The sequence below is a fragment of the Oncorhynchus clarkii genome, chromosome 11 (genome assembly GCF_045791955.1).
Source record: "Oncorhynchus clarkii lewisi isolate Uvic-CL-2024 chromosome 11, UVic_Ocla_1.0, whole genome shotgun sequence".
Classification (NCBI taxonomy): domain Eukaryota; kingdom Metazoa; phylum Chordata; class Actinopteri; order Salmoniformes; family Salmonidae; genus Oncorhynchus; species Oncorhynchus clarkii.
Genome location: NC_092157.1, coordinates 20,016,493 through 20,034,992, shown reverse-complemented (window position 1 = coordinate 20,034,992; position 18,500 = coordinate 20,016,493). Strand labels below are relative to the sequence as shown.

Here is an 18,500-nt window from a genome sequence, read left to right as displayed (position 1 = left end):
AGACCACGTATTCACCCTGCACACCCTAATTAACAAACAAACAAACCCCAAAACAAAGGCAAAGTCTTCTCATGCTTTGCTTATTTCAAAAAATCTTTTGACTCAATTTGGCATGAGGGCATGCTATACAAATTGATGGAAAGTGGTGTTAGTGGAAAAACATACACCATTATAATATCCATTTACACAAACAACAAGTGTGGGGTTAAAATTGGCAAAAAAACACAAATTTCTTTCCACAGGTCTGGGGGTTGAGACAGGAAGGCATCTTAAGCCCCAACCTCTTCAACATATATTGGCGAGGGCACTAGAACAGTCTGCAGCAGCCGGCCTCACCCAACTAGAATCTGAAGTCAAATGTCTACTGTTTGCTGATGATCTGGTGCTTCTGTCCCCAACCAAGGAGTGCCTACAGCAGCACCTAGATCTTCTGCACGGATTCTGTCAGACTTGGGCCCTGACAGTAAATCTCAGTAAGACAAAATTAATGGTGTTCCAAAAAAGGTCCAGTTGCCAGGACCACAAATACGAATTCCATCTGGACACCGTTCCCCTAGAGCACACAAATAAACTATACATACCTCGACCTAAACATCAGCGCCACAGGTAACTTCCACAAAGCTGTGAACGATCTGAGAGACAAGGCAAGAAGGGCCTATCTATTATTTGACATACCAATTAGGATCTGGCTAAAAATACTTGAATCAGTTATAGAACCCATTGCCCTTTATGGTTGTGAGGTCAGGGGTCCGGTCACCAACCAAGAATTCACAAAATGGGACAAATACCGAATTGAGACTCTGCATTCTGCAAAAATATCCTCTGTGTACAATGTAAACACCAAATAATGCATGCAGAGCCGAATTAGGCCGATACTCTCTAATTTTCCAAATCTGGAAAAGCGCTGTTAAATTCTACAACCACCTAAAAGGAAACAATTCCCAAACCTTCCATAACAAGGCCATCACCTACAGAGAAATGGACCTGGAGAAGAGCCCCGAAGCAAGCTGGCCCTGGGGCTGTTCACAAACACAAACAGACCCCACAGAGCCCCAGGACAGCAACACAATTAGGCCCAACCAAATAATGTGAAAACAAGAAGATAATTACTTGACACATTGGAAAGAATTTACAACAAAAAAAGAGTGCACAGTGGCAGAATACCTGACCCAAATTTAAGGCAATCTTTGACTATGTACAGACTCAGTGAGCATGGCCTTGCTATTGAGAAAGGCTGCCAAAGCCTGTCTTCTCTTGAGAGCCAGGTCTGACTATGTGCACACTGCCCACAAAATGAGGTGGTAACTGAGCTGCATTTCCTAACCTCCTGCCGAATGTATGACCATTTGAGAGAGAGAGAGAGAGACAGAGAGAGTTACAAACAGAGAGAGTTACAAACAGAGACAGAGAGTTACAAACAGAGAGAGAGAGAGTGACAAAAGGAGGGTGAGAGAGTGACGAAAGGAGGGTGAGAGAGAGACAAAAGGAGGGTGACAGATTCAGTGCTTTGGCAGTGAGGAGGATGGATTCAATGACCCACTTCCTCATTATCACACTCCACATCCATCCATCCAAAGAGTGCACAGTGTGTGTGACAGATAGTGTGTGTGTGCATGTGATCATCCATACGTAGCTCGATCATCCCAATGACATATTCCTTTTGACCCAGGGTCAGTAGTTATCATGCAAGGAGGCCGTCCTGAAGTAATCACCTCCATACTGAAGCTGTGTATTGATGTCTGCCACGGTGTGTGTGTGATGAAGCCACAAAGCCAAAGATCCATCAGTCCCCCTCTATCCTCCAGAGATGATGAGAGCCCAGTGGGAATGGACCGTACTGTCACCCAATGAAGATTTACAGTTAGCAGCGGGCTATTCGCTATCGATTGGAGTCCACACGCACACACAAACACATCCTAGCCGGTTATAAGAGGACGGTGATAAAGCAGGCTGATATAGTGTGTGAGTGTGTGTGTGTGTGCCTACATTTGTGCATTTACTGTGTGTGTGTGTGTCTTCTGAAATACAGAAGTATCTAGACATGATCACAGTAGATAGTAAAACTCAGAGACAGATAGCGTGTCGCCATACGTAGCCAGAGACTGAGACTGTGATTTATATTCCAATGAAACACATGACACATTATCATACACATAAAACGAGTGGTTGGAAAGAAGAAACTCCAGTCGTCATCAGTGAATAAAGACTGCTACACACACACCATATCATTATAGGACCAGGAGGTTTACCTGTGACAAGTCCAGGAAAAACTCTGGCCTCTATCTATACATTATACTGTAGGCCTAGAGGGACAGAGAGAAGGATTGAGAGGGAGGGAGATAAATGGAGAACAGGAGAGAATTAACTGGAGGTGAAGAGAGTCTGTCCTGAAAGTGTGCTAATCAAGCTACCACAGAAACAGAAACAGGAGCTTGTGCTCCTGGCTTACTGGCTTCTGCCCTATGGGCCGTTGTGGCTCGGACAAGGCTTACTGGCTTCTGCCCTATGGGCCTTTGTGGCTCGGACAAGGCTTACTGGCTCTTACCCTATGGGCCGTTTTGGCTCGGACAAGGCTCACTGGCTCACACCCTATGGGCCGTTGTGGCTTGAACAAGGCTTACTTACTGTACACAGGGTTGGGGAGTAACAAATTACATAACTTACTGTTTATTATCTATACATAGTCACTTTACCCCTACCTCCACGTACAAATTACCTCGACCTCCCGGTCGCGGCCGGCTGCGACAGAGCCTGGGCTCGAACCCAGAGACTCTGGTGGAACAGCTAGCGCTGCGATGCAGTGCCCTAGACCACTGCGCCACCCGGGAGGCCCGCATAGTTGTATTTTAACCCAATAATTGTTCAATTGAATAAGTGTAGGCTAAGCTGCCGATCAATCATTGTTTATGCGATCCGTGGACAGCAGTTGTAAAATGTGCTCTTGCAACAGATTAACGTTTGATGGAGTTCCTCCCTTGTAAATTCTTCCGTGGTGCTCCACACATACTGTCAAAAAACGAGTTTCATTTAAGAAGACCCCAAGTAGGGATTTTATTTCTTAATCTAATTCATGCCAAAAAAAATTAAGTCTGAAGGCCATTATACATGCCTGAACTCTCACACTTTTGATAGACTTCAACAGCTGCAAATGATCGAGATATCAAAGTGTCACCAATAGAGATCCTATTAAATTAACAAAGTATTCTAATTCCTAATTCTATAGTGTCACCAACAAAAACACAAACAATAGGTTTATAGCAAATTCCATTCATTTTTCACATCACAAAAATAGCATTTTTCAGCGATGACATTCCATGAGAGCAGCATTTTCTTCAACCATATTTTGATGCAATGAGTCCAATCATTCCACCATGACTACAACATAACTAGGCCAGAACCATGTATTTAGAAATATAAATAATACTGTATGTCTCTGGGGTAGACTAAGAAGTCCTCAATAAATAAACAAATATCACTGGCCTACTACACACAATACCCCATAATGTCAAAGTGGAATTATGTTTTAGAAATTTTTACAAATTATTAAAAAATGAAAATTTTAAATGTCTTAAGTATAAGTCAATAACTATTCAACCCCTTTGTTATGGCAAGCCTAAATAAATTAATAATTTGCTTAACAAGTCACATAATAAGTTGCATGGACTCACTCTGTGTGCAATAATAGTGTTTAACATGATTTTGAAATGACTACCTCATCTCTGTACCCTACACATACAATTATCTGTAAGGTCCCTCTGTCAAGCAGTGGATTGCTAACACAGATTCAACCACAAAGACCATGGAGGTTTTCTAACGCCTCGCTACTATTGGTAGATGGGTAAAAAATAAAAATAAAGCAGACATTGAATATCCCTTTGAGCATGGTGAAGTTATTAATTACATTTTGGATGGTGTATCAACACACCCAGTTGCTACAAAGATACAGGTGTCCTTCCTAACTCAGTTGCCAGAGAAGAAGGAAACCGCTCAGGAATTTCACCATAAGGCCAATGGTGACTTTAAAACAGTTACAGGGTTTAAATTGTCTGTAATAGGAGAAACTGAGGATGGATCAACAACATTGGGACACTGGGAGATTAATTCACCTTTCAGCAGGACAATAATCTAAAACACTTGGCCAAATCTAAACTGGAGTTGCTTACCAAGAAGACATTGAATGTTCCTGAGTGGCCGAGTTACAGTTTTGACTTAAATCTACTTGAAAATCTATGGTAAGACCATAGCAATGATCAACAACCAATAGACAGAGCTTGAAGAATGTTGAAAAGAATAATGGATAAATGTAGCACAATCCAGGGGTTGAAAGCTCTTAGAGACTTAACCAGAAAGACTCATAGCTGTAATCGCTGCCAAATGTGATTCTAACATGTATTGACTCAGGAGGTTGAATACTTTTCTAATCAAGATATATTAGTGTTTTTTAAATTTTGTTTATTCTCCAAATACATTTTTCTTCCACTTTGACATTACATAGTATTTTGTGTAGATCGTTGACAAAAATGACAATTACAAACATTTTAATTTCACTTTGTAACACAACAAAATGTGGAAAAACTCAAGAGGCGTGAATACTTTCTAAAGGGACTGTAATTAATTGTAAGGACTGGAAATCTGATAGACTTTGATTTTTAATGTAAAACTACAGCCTAATCATTTTATTCTCTGTATTGAAGAAGAAAGCAATGAGTCAGAAGCCTACATAACCCATAAAATAAAATGCAGCATCCGTTTATGGCCAGCTATGTAAACTCTAACATTTATGTTGCAATAATATCACTTCATTTGTTAATATACATTTTTGTTTTCTTCAAATGCCCCTTAAAGGGAAATTATCTGAAAGTAACTGAAAGTAATGAGATTACATTACTGAGTTTGGGTAATCCAAATGTTACGTGACTGAAAAAGAATGTAGGCAGGTAACTAGTAACTGTAACTGATTACATTAAGAAAGTAACCGACTCCTCTTTTGGAGATGAGCCGCCCTTTAATATGCAGGGGGACTCCCTGGCAGTCACCAATATGACATTTGTTTTATCAGGCCTTTTGAGGTCTACGGGTCCGTAGTCATTTAGGCAGGTTAGCTTAGTGTTCTTGGGCACAGGGACTATGGGGGTCTGCTTGAAACATGTTGGTATTACAGACTCAGACAGGGAGAGGTTGAAAATGTCAGTGAAGACAATTGCCAGTTGGTCAGCGCATGCTCGGAGTACACGTCCGGGTAATCCACCTGGCCCTGCGGCCTTGTGAATGTTGACCTGTTTCAAGGTCTTACTGACATCGGCTGTGGAGAGAGTGATCACACAGTCTTCCGGAACAGCTGATACTGTCATGCATGTTTAGTTTTACTTGCCTCGAAGCGAGCATGGAAGTCATTTAGCTCGTCCGGTAGGCTTGTGTCGCTGGGCAACTCTCGGCAGTGCTTCCCTTTGTAGTCTGTAATAGTTTGCAAGCCCTGCCACATCCGACGAGAGTCGGAGACGGTGTAGTACAATTCGATCTTAGTCCTGTATTGATGCTTTGCCTGTTTGATGGTTTGTCGGAGGAAATGGGAGGTATTTCTTATAAGCTTCCGGGTTAGAGTCCCGCTCCTTCAAAGTGGCAGCTCTACCTTATAGCTTAGTGCGGATGTTACCTGTAATACATGGCTTCTGGTTCACCCCAAAGGTGATTCATCACTTCAGAGAACGCGTTTCCAGAGTCCAATGGTGGTGAGCTTTATACCACTCCAGCCAACGCTTGGCATATCTTCCTCACTAGCTTGAAGCACCGACTGTCAGAGCAGCTCACAGATGACTGCATCTGTACATAGCCCATCTGTAAAAAGCCCATCCAACTACCTCATCCCCATACTGTATTTATTTATTTATCTTGCTCCTTTGCACCCCAGTATCTCTACTTTCACATTCATCTTCTGCACATCTACCATTCCACTGTTTAATTGCTATATTGTAATTACTTCACCACCATGGCCTATTTATTGCCTTACCTCCCTTATCCTACCTGATTTGCACACACTGTATATAGACTTTTCCTACTGTATTATTGACGGGTATGTTTATTTATTCCATGTGTAACTCTGTTGTTGTATGTGTCGAACTGCTTTGCTTTATCTTGTCCATCTTTGTTGTAAATGAGAACTTGTTCTCAACCTGGTTAAATAAAGGTGAAATAAAAAATATATAAAAAAATTGAGCATTGTGATCTTAAGCTTGTGTGGGGCTGCTCAGCCATGGAAAGCCATTTCATGAAGCTCCAGATTAACAGTTCTTGTGCTGGCGTTGCTTCCAGAAGCAGTTTGGACAGTCCCGTTCTGTGAGCTTGTGTGGCCTGCCACTTCGCAGCTGAGCCGTTGTTGCTCCTCAACGTTTCCACTTCACAATAACAGCACTTACAGTTGCTCGGGGCAGCTCTAGCAGGGCAGAAATTTGACAAACTCACTTGTTGGAAAGATGGCATCCTATGACAGTGCCACGTTGAAAGTCCCTGAGCTCTTCAATATGGACCATTCTACTGCTAATGTTTGTCTTTGGAGATTGCATGGATGTGTGTTCAGTTTTATACACCTGTCAGCAATGGGTGTGGCTGGAATAGCCGAATCCACAAAATTAAAGGGAGACACACACAGAGAGACACACACACACAGAGACACACACAGAGAGACATACTGGACAGAACACACATAAGAGAGATTTTTCTTTGAAAGGTTGCTGGTTAGAGTCCCTGAGCCGACTAGGTTAAAAATCTGTCAATGTGACCCTAAGGAAAGCGCTTAACCCTAATTGCTCCTGTAAGTCGCTCTGGATATTACTCAAATGGAAATGTGTGTGATGTTTTTCAGTTCAGATGCTCTGAGGCCACTTCCTTTCTGAGACAGTAGATTAGTCTCATCTGCCCACAGACATCACTAGCCGACAAGGAGACCATAGAAAGATTAGTTCTCCCTGTGCTCAGACAATAGGACACTGACCAGTGGGATTTTTATTATTTTTAAAGCACCTCTCTTTTTCTCTTTCTCTCTCTCTCTCTCTGTCTACCGTGCTATCCCTCTCACCCTCTTTCTCTCTCCCTCTCTCGTTCTACCGTGCTATCCCTCTCAAACCACTCTCTCTCTCTCTTTCTACTGTGCTACCCCTCTCACCCTCTCTCTCTCTCTTTCTACCACGCCAGCTCTTTCACCCTTTCTCTCTCTCTCTCTGTCTACCGTGCTATCCCTCTCACCCTCTTTCTCTCTCTCTCTCTCGTTCTACCGTGCTATCCCTCTCAAACCGCTCTCTCTCTCTCTTTCTACCACGCCAGCTCTTTCACCCCTTCTGTTTCTCTCCGGCTACACTTGACTATTGGGACTTCAATCCCTTAATCATATGTACACTAAACCAGGATTACATGTTAAATAACTCACACATCTACAATTGATCTGAGATAAAGCAGAAGTCTTTCATTAGCACACTCCGTCTCAGCAGATGGATAATAGATCTGTTAACCTCTTTACAAAAAACTCTTTACAAAGTCACTTCCACTTCAACTTACCTCTGTCGACCTCAGACAAAAGTAAATACAAAGTCCCCTGGTAATTAGCCCTCATCACTAGGTGTTAGTTATATTGTGTGTGTGTGTGTGTGTGTGTGTGTGTGTGTGTGTGTGTGTGTGTGTGTGTGTGTGTGTGTGTGTGTGTGTGTGTGCATACGTATGTGTCTCTTCTCTCTGATCCCCTTTCCCTTCAGGGTGGGAGTTTTAATTGCCCTCTCACTAACTTTTAATAAGCGATGTAAGAACACACACACACACACACACTAAGCAGCTCTCGAATCTCTCCCCAAGGCGAGTATTTGACAAACCAGATGACAGCTCTGGGAAAACTGTAACAGCGCTGTGGCGTAACTCTGTAATCCACCAGAGCTGCTCATTTTCTGATTTACACACTCACACACCCAGATGCATACACACACACACACACACACACACACACACACACACACACACACACAGATGCATACACACACACACACACACACATATGTTTGATGTGTTTGATACCGTTCCATGAATTCCATTCCAACCATTACAATGAGCCCATCCTCCTATAGCTCCTCCCACCAGCATCCGCTGACATACACACACACATACACACACACCAGACCTCTCACCCCTGTGGAGAGATTTCTGATCTCATCTCATGTGTGTGTGAATGTGTGTGGGACACTTAGTATTTGTACTTTTACAGTCTAAAGACATCACGTTGCTAACTCTATTCTTCTGTCCTGGTCTGTAAGCTGATAGGGGTTTGTATTGCACAGTACCCCTGCATTCTGAGAGAGTGGCTTCTAATTATCTCCACTGTACATGGTGGATACAGAGATCAATGGAACTACAGTACTCTCCTCATTTAAAAGGGAAGACAGGCCGCTGTTTTGTTTTAGCAACTGGGCGGACTGGGATTTCTGATCTCACCTCAAGTGTGTGTGTGTGCGTGTTGGGTGTTGTGTGTGTTGTGTGTGTGTGTGTACCTCTACCCGACCGAGCAGAGGGCTTGATAAAGAGTGCAGGTCACTGTGGCAGGCAGGGCTGTCCGTGCCACTACCTGTTCAGAATCAATAAAAAGCAGGGGCCCTCAGAGGACCTGTCAGTGCTCCTGCCAACTCAGGGTGAGGTAGAGAGAGTGTTTGTGCGCGTGTGTTTGTGTATGTGTGTCTGCGCGCATGCATGTGTGTGCGTGCGGACATGTTGACTCCCAAGGTTGTGTGTAGTTATGAAGAGGTCAGGACTGTACGTGTGATAGGTAAACACTCTAGTCTCTCTACTAAAGGGCTGCAGGGAGAATACAAAGCACCCAACAGCAGGGGAACTGGATGGTCGATCAGAAAAAGAGAGGGAGAGAAATAGAGGCAAAGGACATTTCCAAGACGCAGAGATAACGAGACAAAGGAAGGTCACAGAGAGAAAAGAGAAAAGGGCAGGAAAAGAGAGAGAAATGGTTTCATTGTTGTGGCTCAGACGGTTGATAATAGCAGGGTGGGTTGATTGAGTGAATCATCACTGGAGTGTTTGGGAGCGAACGCTGTAATTTAGTTTCGAGTGATTATCATTCACACAAAGACCTGATCTCACTCCTCTGTCTCGCACAAAGAGCAGCCAGACAGACTCACTCTGAAAGGGACATTTTCACAGCCTCTGATGATGAATGAATGCGGTAATTGAAGCTTAATAGAAATTATAGTTTCATATTTCATTTAGATTTCTCCGTTAACTCATGTCAGATGAGGGATCATACAGTAGTCAAAAGCTCGTAGAGTTGCATGAATTAGAGGATCTCAGTAGCTCTCAGCAAGCATGTTGTGAACGCGCTGAACTAAAGCGCTGTAGAGGTCAAGGTAACTTTTTTAGGGGACCTGCTGTAGCTTGTGTGTGTGTGTGTGTGTGTGTGTGTGTGTGTGTGTGTGTGTGTGTGTGTGTGTGTGTGTGTGTGTGTGTGTGTGTGTGTGTGTGTGTGTGTGTGTGTGTGTGTGTGTGTGTGTGTGTGTGTGTGTGTGTGTGTGTGTGTGTGTGTGTGTGTGTGTGCGTGCGTGCGTGCGGCACAGACTGAGGCTGATGTACTTTAAGCTCCAGTGTATGTCAGACACCTCACACACACACACACACATTCAAAGTGGCACAAACGGAGATTGGTAGCTCCTTTTGCGTAGACTTTGAAATCACTGTGGAGAACTCTTTAGTCTCTCTGTCTTGTAGCCTATGTATGAGTCATGTAGATGTCTTTCTCCAGGGATTCAGTTTTTCTTGGTCACCAAAAACTCTTGGTTCTATTATTATAAATTCTTAGCTTCAATACATATTCCAAATGGACAAAATATGATGTATTTCTTAATTCTCAGTAAGTAAGTCCATTTGTCCCACCCAGCTCCATCCTGACCCCCCTCTCTCGTCTCGCTCTCCACCAGGAGAGCTGCTGCTGTCGGGTAAAATCTCCGGCCACACTGTGAACGGAGGCTGGACATCCTGGAGCTCCTGGTCTCAGTGCAGTAGAGACTGCAGCCGAGGGATACGTAGCCGTAAACGGACCTGTACCTCCCCTGAACCACGCCATGGAGGACAGACCTGCCTGGGACCTGCTCAGGAGTACCAGGAGTGTAATGTCACACCCTGCCCAGGTGAGATATAGAGATGCACGCGCGAACATACAGGCAACTGCAAAAATAAAGGCAACACCAACATAGTGTCTTAATAGTGTTGGGCCACCACGAGCCAGAACAGCTTCAATGCACCTTGGCATCAATTCTACAAGTGTCTGGAACTCTATTGGAGGGATGCGACACCATTCTTCCATGAGAAATACCATCATTTGGTGTTTTGTTGATGGTTGTGGAAAACGCTGTCTCATGCAATGCTCCAGGATCTCCCATAAGTCTTCAACTGGGTTGAGATCTGGTGACTGATACACACGCACACACACACACACACACACACACACACACACACACACACACACACCCTTTAACAGTAGAACCGCCGGGCATAGACGATCCCCCTTCAAGCTACTATTAGTTTATTACATTCCTAAAGAAAATAATGTACTTTTTACTCCATACATTTTCCCTGTCACCCAAAAGTACATTCGTAATACTTAGCAGGACAGTAAAACGGTCCAATTCACACACTTATCAAGAGAACATTGGTTATTTGAAAATGAAATCATCTAAAAAATATTTTTAAAAGAAGCCATAGAAAGTCGGTTGCAATTTCATTTGAATCCACCAGAAACCATGTTAGAATAAGGGTGTAATGTAACAAAATACTTTCCGAATGCACTGTATATGGGGGTCATCATGGGGGGGGGGGGTTTAACCATCGGCTCTGAATCCGGTATGAGATGGCTTTGCACAAAGTTTTGGTTTTGTTGAGTCTGACCATTTAAAAAAATATATTTTGTTTCTTTATCTTGAATATCTTTGTTCCGTCTTATCCTCCAGCGGCTAGCTATTTTCAGGTGACAGTTTTCTTATCTAGAGTTTCTATAAGTATTTGTCTTGCTCAGGAGTACTTTCATAGTGGAAGTATGACACAAATACAGTTTACTTGTGTTGCTGAGAATTCTGGTATGTTTTGTTACCAATGAATGTATTTTTCATCTTTGATGCAGACAATTACATTGATGGAAGCTACAGTCTATCTGCCATATTAAAGCTGATCTTAAAGATAACATCCCTGGTCATCCCTACTGCTTCTGATCTGGCGGACTCACTAAACACTCGTGCTTCGTTTGTAAATGATGTTGGAGTGTTGGAGTGTTGGAGTGCTGGATTGTTGTAGTGTTGGAGTGTTGGAGTGTTGTAGTGGTGTAGTGCTGGAGTGTTGGATTGTTGTAGTGTTGGAGTGTTGGAGTGTTGTAGTGGTGTAGTGTTGGAGTGTGTTCCTGGCTAGTCGTTAAAAATCGAATCAAATAATGAAAGGGTGCTGTCTTGTTTGCTTACTATAAGGAATTTGATATGATTTATACTTTTATTTAACCAGGCAAGTCAGTTAAGAACAGATTCTTATTTTCATTGACGGCCTAGGAACAGAGGGTTAACTGCCTTGTGCAGGAGCAGAAGTACAGATTTGACCTTGTCAGCTCGAGGATTCGATCTTGCAAGCTTTCGTTTCCTAGTCCAATGCTCTAACCACTTGGCTACCTGCTGCCCCAATACTTAAGGTAAGTTTAGCAATTACATTTACTTGGGATACTAAAATATATTAACCAAATACTTTTAGATTTTTACTCGAGTCGTATTTTACTGGGTGATTTTCACTTTACTTGTACTCAAGTATGACAATTGGGTACTTCCACCACTAATTCTGACTGCAACATTCTAACATTGTAATTAATACATTTCATATATGCGATCACAAAATTAATAATTAGGTTGTGCTCATGGACTTGGGTAATTGTATTTCAAATAACACAATAGCATTTTCATTAGCTTGTTATTGTAGGCTATATGTAAAAAAAAATAAACACCAAACACCAATTCAAGTGTTCAATACATTTCATTTGTGGGATGCCTTTGTTACAACTATGAAACAAAAGGCATGTGTGTTGGAACACATTAACAGCTTCTTGATAAATAGTGAAACTCAGCACATAAGCGATAATGGCATTATAATGAATATAAGCAGTGGGGATTTTAACATGTAAATCTTGGTGGGGCAAACTCGAAAAAAAACATTCCTAGATGCATGCCAGCAAAGACACTAAACAATACATTCATTGCACTATAACGGTGACAAACAGTGCCCACAATCTGTTAGGGCCGACATAAAGTTGTCCCAATAGCAGAGCTTTCTTTTCAGCACCATGGAGTGAATCCTTACCATCGCTACACCTGGCTATCAGCGAAGCCTTGTCTAGCAGCCAAACAGTTAATTCAGCCTTGTTTACTGCCTTTTTCAAAAACATGGCTGACTGTGGTTTCCTACTGACAATTGAGATGTACAAACTATGGCATAAGGGAACGATGAGCGGATAAGAGGCATTTCGTAATTTCGGTTAAAACATGAATGAGTGAGCGACGATGGACGTAGTCTTAGGAATGTACAACGACAGAATACAGAACATGGGCTGCTCTTACAGTATTTTCCCTGTACATCAAGTCAGAACCGTAGTATAAAGGGGGCATATAAGCAGACAATGAAACCTCATAGTATTAGATGACATTTCTCAAAAACAGGTTACCCCAAGCATACTTCCAAAGTTGTGGTAAAATGGCTTAAGGACAACAAAGTCAAGGTATTGGAGTGGCCATCACAAAGCCCTGAACTCAATCATATAGAAAAATTGTGTGCAGAACTGAAAAAGCGTGTGCAAGCAAGGAGACCTACAAACCTTACTCTGTTACACCAGCTCTGTCAGGAGGAATGGGCCAAAATCCACCCAACGTATTGTGGGAAGCTTGTGGAAGGCTACTCAAAACATTTAACCCAAGTTAAACAATTTAAAGGCAAAGCTACCAAATACTAATTGAGTGTATGTAAACTTCTGACCCACTGGGAATGTGATGAAAGAATTAAAAGCTGAAATAAATCATTCTCTCTACCTTTATTCTGACATTTCACATTCTTAAAATAAAGTGGTGATCCTAACTGATCCTAATAATAATACGTTTTGTTGTGTTATTTGTTTTGTCTTTTCTGGTGGATTAAACTGAAATTGCAACTAATCACGGCCAACCTAAGAAATATATTTGACAATATAATTCTCCCCTACTCTCTATTGTCCAGCTACCTGCTAATAGCCATGATGGTGCTATACAATGTAACCATGTGTGTTTGAAAGAGTATTTTCCAGTAAGCAACAATTTGTTTCCCTTCATTAGACAACTTTGTTCCAATATTTCTGTAATTCAGTGATATTTATTCCCATAGTAATTTGTTAGGGATCCATAACAAATTTAACATCGGCATTTTGAAAGAGTATTTGTATCATTATTTTATTAAATAAGTCATAAAGATGCTGATGAAGAAATTCAGTACTGTACAGTATATGCTTTTACATTTGGTTAATAAAGCATTTAAAGCGTTTTGAAGATATACGTTTATTAGGCTATAGCAGAACAGCATAATTGTCCGGACGCCCCTTGCTGTGCCTGGTGAGCAGTTGGTCAAGTTCTGTTGTCAGAGAGGAATGGAAATGTCAGGGTGAACCGACGACCTGATGAACCCACCAGGTATCCAGAGCTCACAGGTGTGCCTGGCATGGATTGTGACTCCATCTCGTTCCTCGCCCTCTTCAACGCGTCATTCTCCGCCTGACTCTCCACCAATGCCACCTGGCTCTGGACCAAAGCATCAGCTGTCGCCCGTATCGCTGCCCTCAGATAATGTTTCTCTTTCTGCTGGTCTGCCTTCAATGACTTGATCTCGGTCTTCAAAGTTTGAATCTGATCCATGTGCACCTTCATCAGATGAGCAGAATGGTACCGCCCTGAGTTCTCATCGATTACAGCGGCCTATGATAGAAACTGTAGATCAATTAAGAATTAAAAGGGACTCCAATACACAAATACTGTGTACAAAACACATTCACGTTTTTGCTACACAATCATTTTTATATTTTTCATTTTTATTTAACCTTTATTTAATTATCGAATGTATTACATTGTATGCCTACACATTGATAGGCAATATATATACTGTATATATATTAAATAAAATTCACTGAAACCAAAATACCTTTAGTTTTGGTGATCCTATCAGCTCCGGCTCATTTTCAAGTCCTCTCGTGGTTACGGCCCTAACCCTGGAACGGGTAGCACCATAGAAAGAAGCTGGCTTGATGAAAACAATGTCCCTTTTGTCTCACTCTTTGGTCGCAATGTCATTTTTTGCAGGTAGGGGGATGTTCACACCTACAGTAGCTGGGCTATAAAGTGTCTATTGTCCTGCTAATCAGGCTACAAGTGTTTGGAAACCTGTTTTCAAAATGCCCCCAGCTGTCCATCACTACTGTAAATATAAACACAACATCTTGTTTACATATTGTTTACATTCTTTATTGTAACCACAGTGTCAAAAACTATTTGTATCTACCTTTCCAATTACTTTCCAATTAATTAGAGTTCGGGATTAATTTGATTAATATTATGGTGTTACTATTCCAAGAATAATGAAAAACCCTCTGGGTTTCCGTTAGGTTGGAATGGAAAATATGTTGCTGTACAATGTGACAGTTGGGAGTACAGTACTGAGCTCTTTAGCTAAAGAATCCCCATGTCATGCGGACACGTGGGAGACCGGGGTTCAATTCCCTGACGGTGAGGAAGGAGTAGGCTGTCCTTCTAAATAAGAATTTGTTCTTAACTGACTTGCCTTGTTAAATAAAGGTTACACTAAGAACATAACATGTCTACACCCTAATTGTATAATTGTAGTCTAACCAATACCCAAACAGAGATTCAGTCAAAATAAAAAATCTCATTGATTTATCAAGACCAGTCCCCATGCTTGTCTCAGAGCAAAGCAAAATAGTTAGAAACTATTGCTGCTAGACATGGTAGCCCAAATGATGGGCAACTGGGCTTTTTTACAGATGGCCCTAAACATGATGGGATGTTAATTGCTTAATTAACTCAGGAACCACACCTGTGTGGAAGCAACTACTTTCAATATACTTAGTATCCTTCATATGATCAAGTGTTTCCTTTATTTTGACAGTTACCTGTACATACACATACACACACACGACTCTGTTTCCAGGTGAGACATAGTACACACTTACTCTACAGCCACACACACAACCCTATAATAATATGAATTATTATAATAATAAATTGCATTTGTAGAGTGCTTTTCATTTACCCTCAGAGTGAAAACACGAAAGCTTCAGTAATATGACATCCATGAGAAATTAATAAAGAAATAAAGAAATTAGAATAAATATCCTCATAATGAGTATAATGAAGCACAAAACTACACAATAGGAATGTGTTTAAGTCAGGAGGTGTGACGAAGACACAAATTTACAGCTGGAATCAGAGACACAATCCCCACAGCGTGTAAGACTGTAATTACATTTCAAGGCAATTATACCGCTAGCTACGGGGAGCTGTGTGCGTGTGTGCGTGCACATGCACTCTTGCATGCATTAACTTGTGCGTTTGTGTGCGAGCCTCAATCTCTGTTGTGAAAAGCCAAAGAAGACAATGCGTCTATTTCTCCAGTCTTCTACCTGAGGGGGAACGGAAAGGAAGCAATTGTAATTAAATTAGTGTTCATAGTGACTGTAGAAGGAAATGTGCTATCTAAATGGAAATCCTCCTGCTTAGCTTCTTAATTAAAGAGAACACATGGCATCTCACACACACACACACACACACCACACACACACACACACACACACCACACACCAGACACACACACACACACACACACACACACACACACACACACACACACACACACACACACCACACACCAGACACACACACACACACACACACACCCCACACACCAGACACAAACACACAACAAGGAGTTTGTTTCAAATCATTATTAATCCGTCTTATTTGAAAGGAGTGCAAAGTTAGCATCTCGCTAACAGCCTGACCGGTGTCTGATAACGCCTTCAACAACAACTATCCATCATAATACTGTATGTGCTGACACAGAACCAAAGCTGTGATTTTAGCTGTTAATTTATTCACTGGAGAAAACCTGTCTGTCTCATCATGAATGAGGCTATGAATGGGGAGCATTGAGTTGCTGACCTACCACATTCTCACTGATGCTCTTTGAGTTGATCGAAGATCCCTCATCCCAGTTACCTTGAGGGTTTAGCTGCTAGCTACGGTGGCTTCAGAACGTATTCATACCACTTGACTTATTGCACAATTTGATGTGTTACAGCCAGAATTCAAAATGTATTAAATAGATGTCTCATCCATGTACACACAATACCCCATAATGACAAAGTGGAAACATGTTTTTAGGACTTTTGCTAATGTATCTTAAATGAAATACAGAAATATCTCATTTACATAAGTATTCACACCCCTTAGTCAATATGTTGTCGAAGCACCTTTAGCAGCAATTGTAACTGTGAGTCTTTCTGGGTATGTCTCTAAGAGCTTTTCACACCTGGATTACGCTACATTTTCCAATGTATTATTTTCTAAATTCTTCAAGCTCTGTCAAATTGGTTGTTGATCATTGTTAGACAACCATTTTCAGGTGGTCCAATATATTTTTAAGATTTCATTCAAAATTGTAACTCGGGAACATTCACTGTCTTCTTAGTAAGCAACTCCAGTGTAGATTAGGCCTTGTGTTTTAGGTTGTCTGACAGAAAGCAGACTGAATCAGGTTTTCCTCTAGGATTGTGCCTGTGCCTAGCTCCATTCCGTTTATTTTTTATCCTGTAAAACTCCCAAGGCCTTGATTACATGATTACAAGCATACCCATAACATGATGCAGCCACCACTATACTTGAAAATATGGAGAGTGGTACTCAATAATGTGTTGTATTGGATTTGCCTGTATCTTTGTAGTGACTGGGTGTATTGATACACCATCCAAAGGGTAATTAATAACTTCAACAATCTCAAAGGGATATTCAATGTCATCTTTTCTTATTCCCATCTGCCAATAGGTGCCCTTCTTTGCTAGGCATGCCAAAACCTCCCTGGTCTTTGTGGTTGAATCTGTATTTAAAATTCACTGCTCAACTGAGGGATCATATGTGTGGGGTACAGATATGAGGTAGTCGTTCAAAAATCACGTTGAACTATTATTGCACACTCAGTCCATGCAACTTATTTTTAGTACTGAACCTATTTAGGCTTGCCATAACAAAGGGGTTGACTCATGACAATTGAGCTTTTCTTTCTTAATTAATTTGTAAACATTTAGAAAAACATTCCACTTTGACATTATGGGGTATTGTGTTTATGGAAGTGACAAAAAAAATCTAAATTTAATACATTTAAAATGCAGGCTGTAACACAACAAAATGTGGAAAAAAATCAAGGGGTGTGAATACTTTCTGAAGGCACTGTAGCTAGCTCTTAGCTTTCCCCTCTGACACTTACTCACCTGGAGTGAACTGCCGGGTTACTTCAGGATAAGCCCTGTGTGTTCCGTGTGGCTCACTTGGTAGAGCATGGCACTTGCAGTGCCAGGACTGAGTCTTCGATTCCCATTTATGCACTCACTACTGTAAGTTGTTCTGGTTAAGAATGTCTGCTAAAATGTCAAAAAATGGAATGCTCGATTCAGATTAAGTTGACAGCCCTTAGGAATGTCATTGAGTAGAACCAATTAAAATGTTTAACAAAGGATGGAATGCTGTTTGTAAAGATTTAAAATTCGAATTTACTATAGCTCTAAGCTAGCTAACTAAACATACAGCTATTCTGTGGGCTTGAATTGCAGGAGCAGCAGTCACCCTCCAGTTCTATTGATGTAGACAATGGAGACTTATCAAGTCACCTGAATCGAAGAGATTTCATAGGAATGGTGCAACTTTGCATAGTGTGAATAATAATGAATAGTAATTTAGCTTAAATTAGCCCTCGTCTGGAAGTGTGATAATATTTTTGACGTAGGCCGCGCCTCAAGACATAATCCATCCGCTGGTTAAGCCAGGGCCTTTGAGAGAGAGAGAGAGAGAGAGAGAGAGAGAGAGAGAGAGAGAGAGAGAGAGAGAGAGATGTCTGAAGTCCATCTGGTTTTGAAACAAATGAATCTTTCCTAGTTTTCTGCAGCGGCTGATGGAGATGAGACTATCCATCATGTGCAGGCAAGAATCGACTGATGTGTCATTTTACCATAGAGAAATTACACAGAGATGACAAAGACCCAGGGAACTTCAATTACCACACAGCCAGTGCCTTACAGGTTGAGCTGTTTAAAACCAATTCTGAAATGGTCCTGAAAAGAGATTTTTCTCCTCAGATGAAGTGAAAGGATTTTGTTCTCAGTCTTTACTGAGAGGCCTTTTTTCGTTTGAGGT

General features: G+C 41.5%; 1 protein-coding gene across 2 annotated transcripts in view; it reads left to right on the top strand.

The window, feature by feature from the left end:
- The window catches only part of LOC139420340 (sema domain, seven thrombospondin repeats (type 1 and type 1-like), transmembrane domain (TM) and short cytoplasmic domain, (semaphorin) 5A), a 185,538-nt gene that overhangs the window by 159,642 nt on the left and 7,396 nt on the right, over positions 1-18,500 (top strand). For both annotated transcript variants that reach the window (XM_071170334.1, XM_071170335.1), the window contains one exon: positions 9,957-10,166. In XM_071170334.1, coding sequence (XP_071026435.1) covers positions 9,957-10,166 — 210 coding nt within the window. The remainder of the gene's footprint in view (positions 1-9,956; positions 10,167-18,500) is intronic.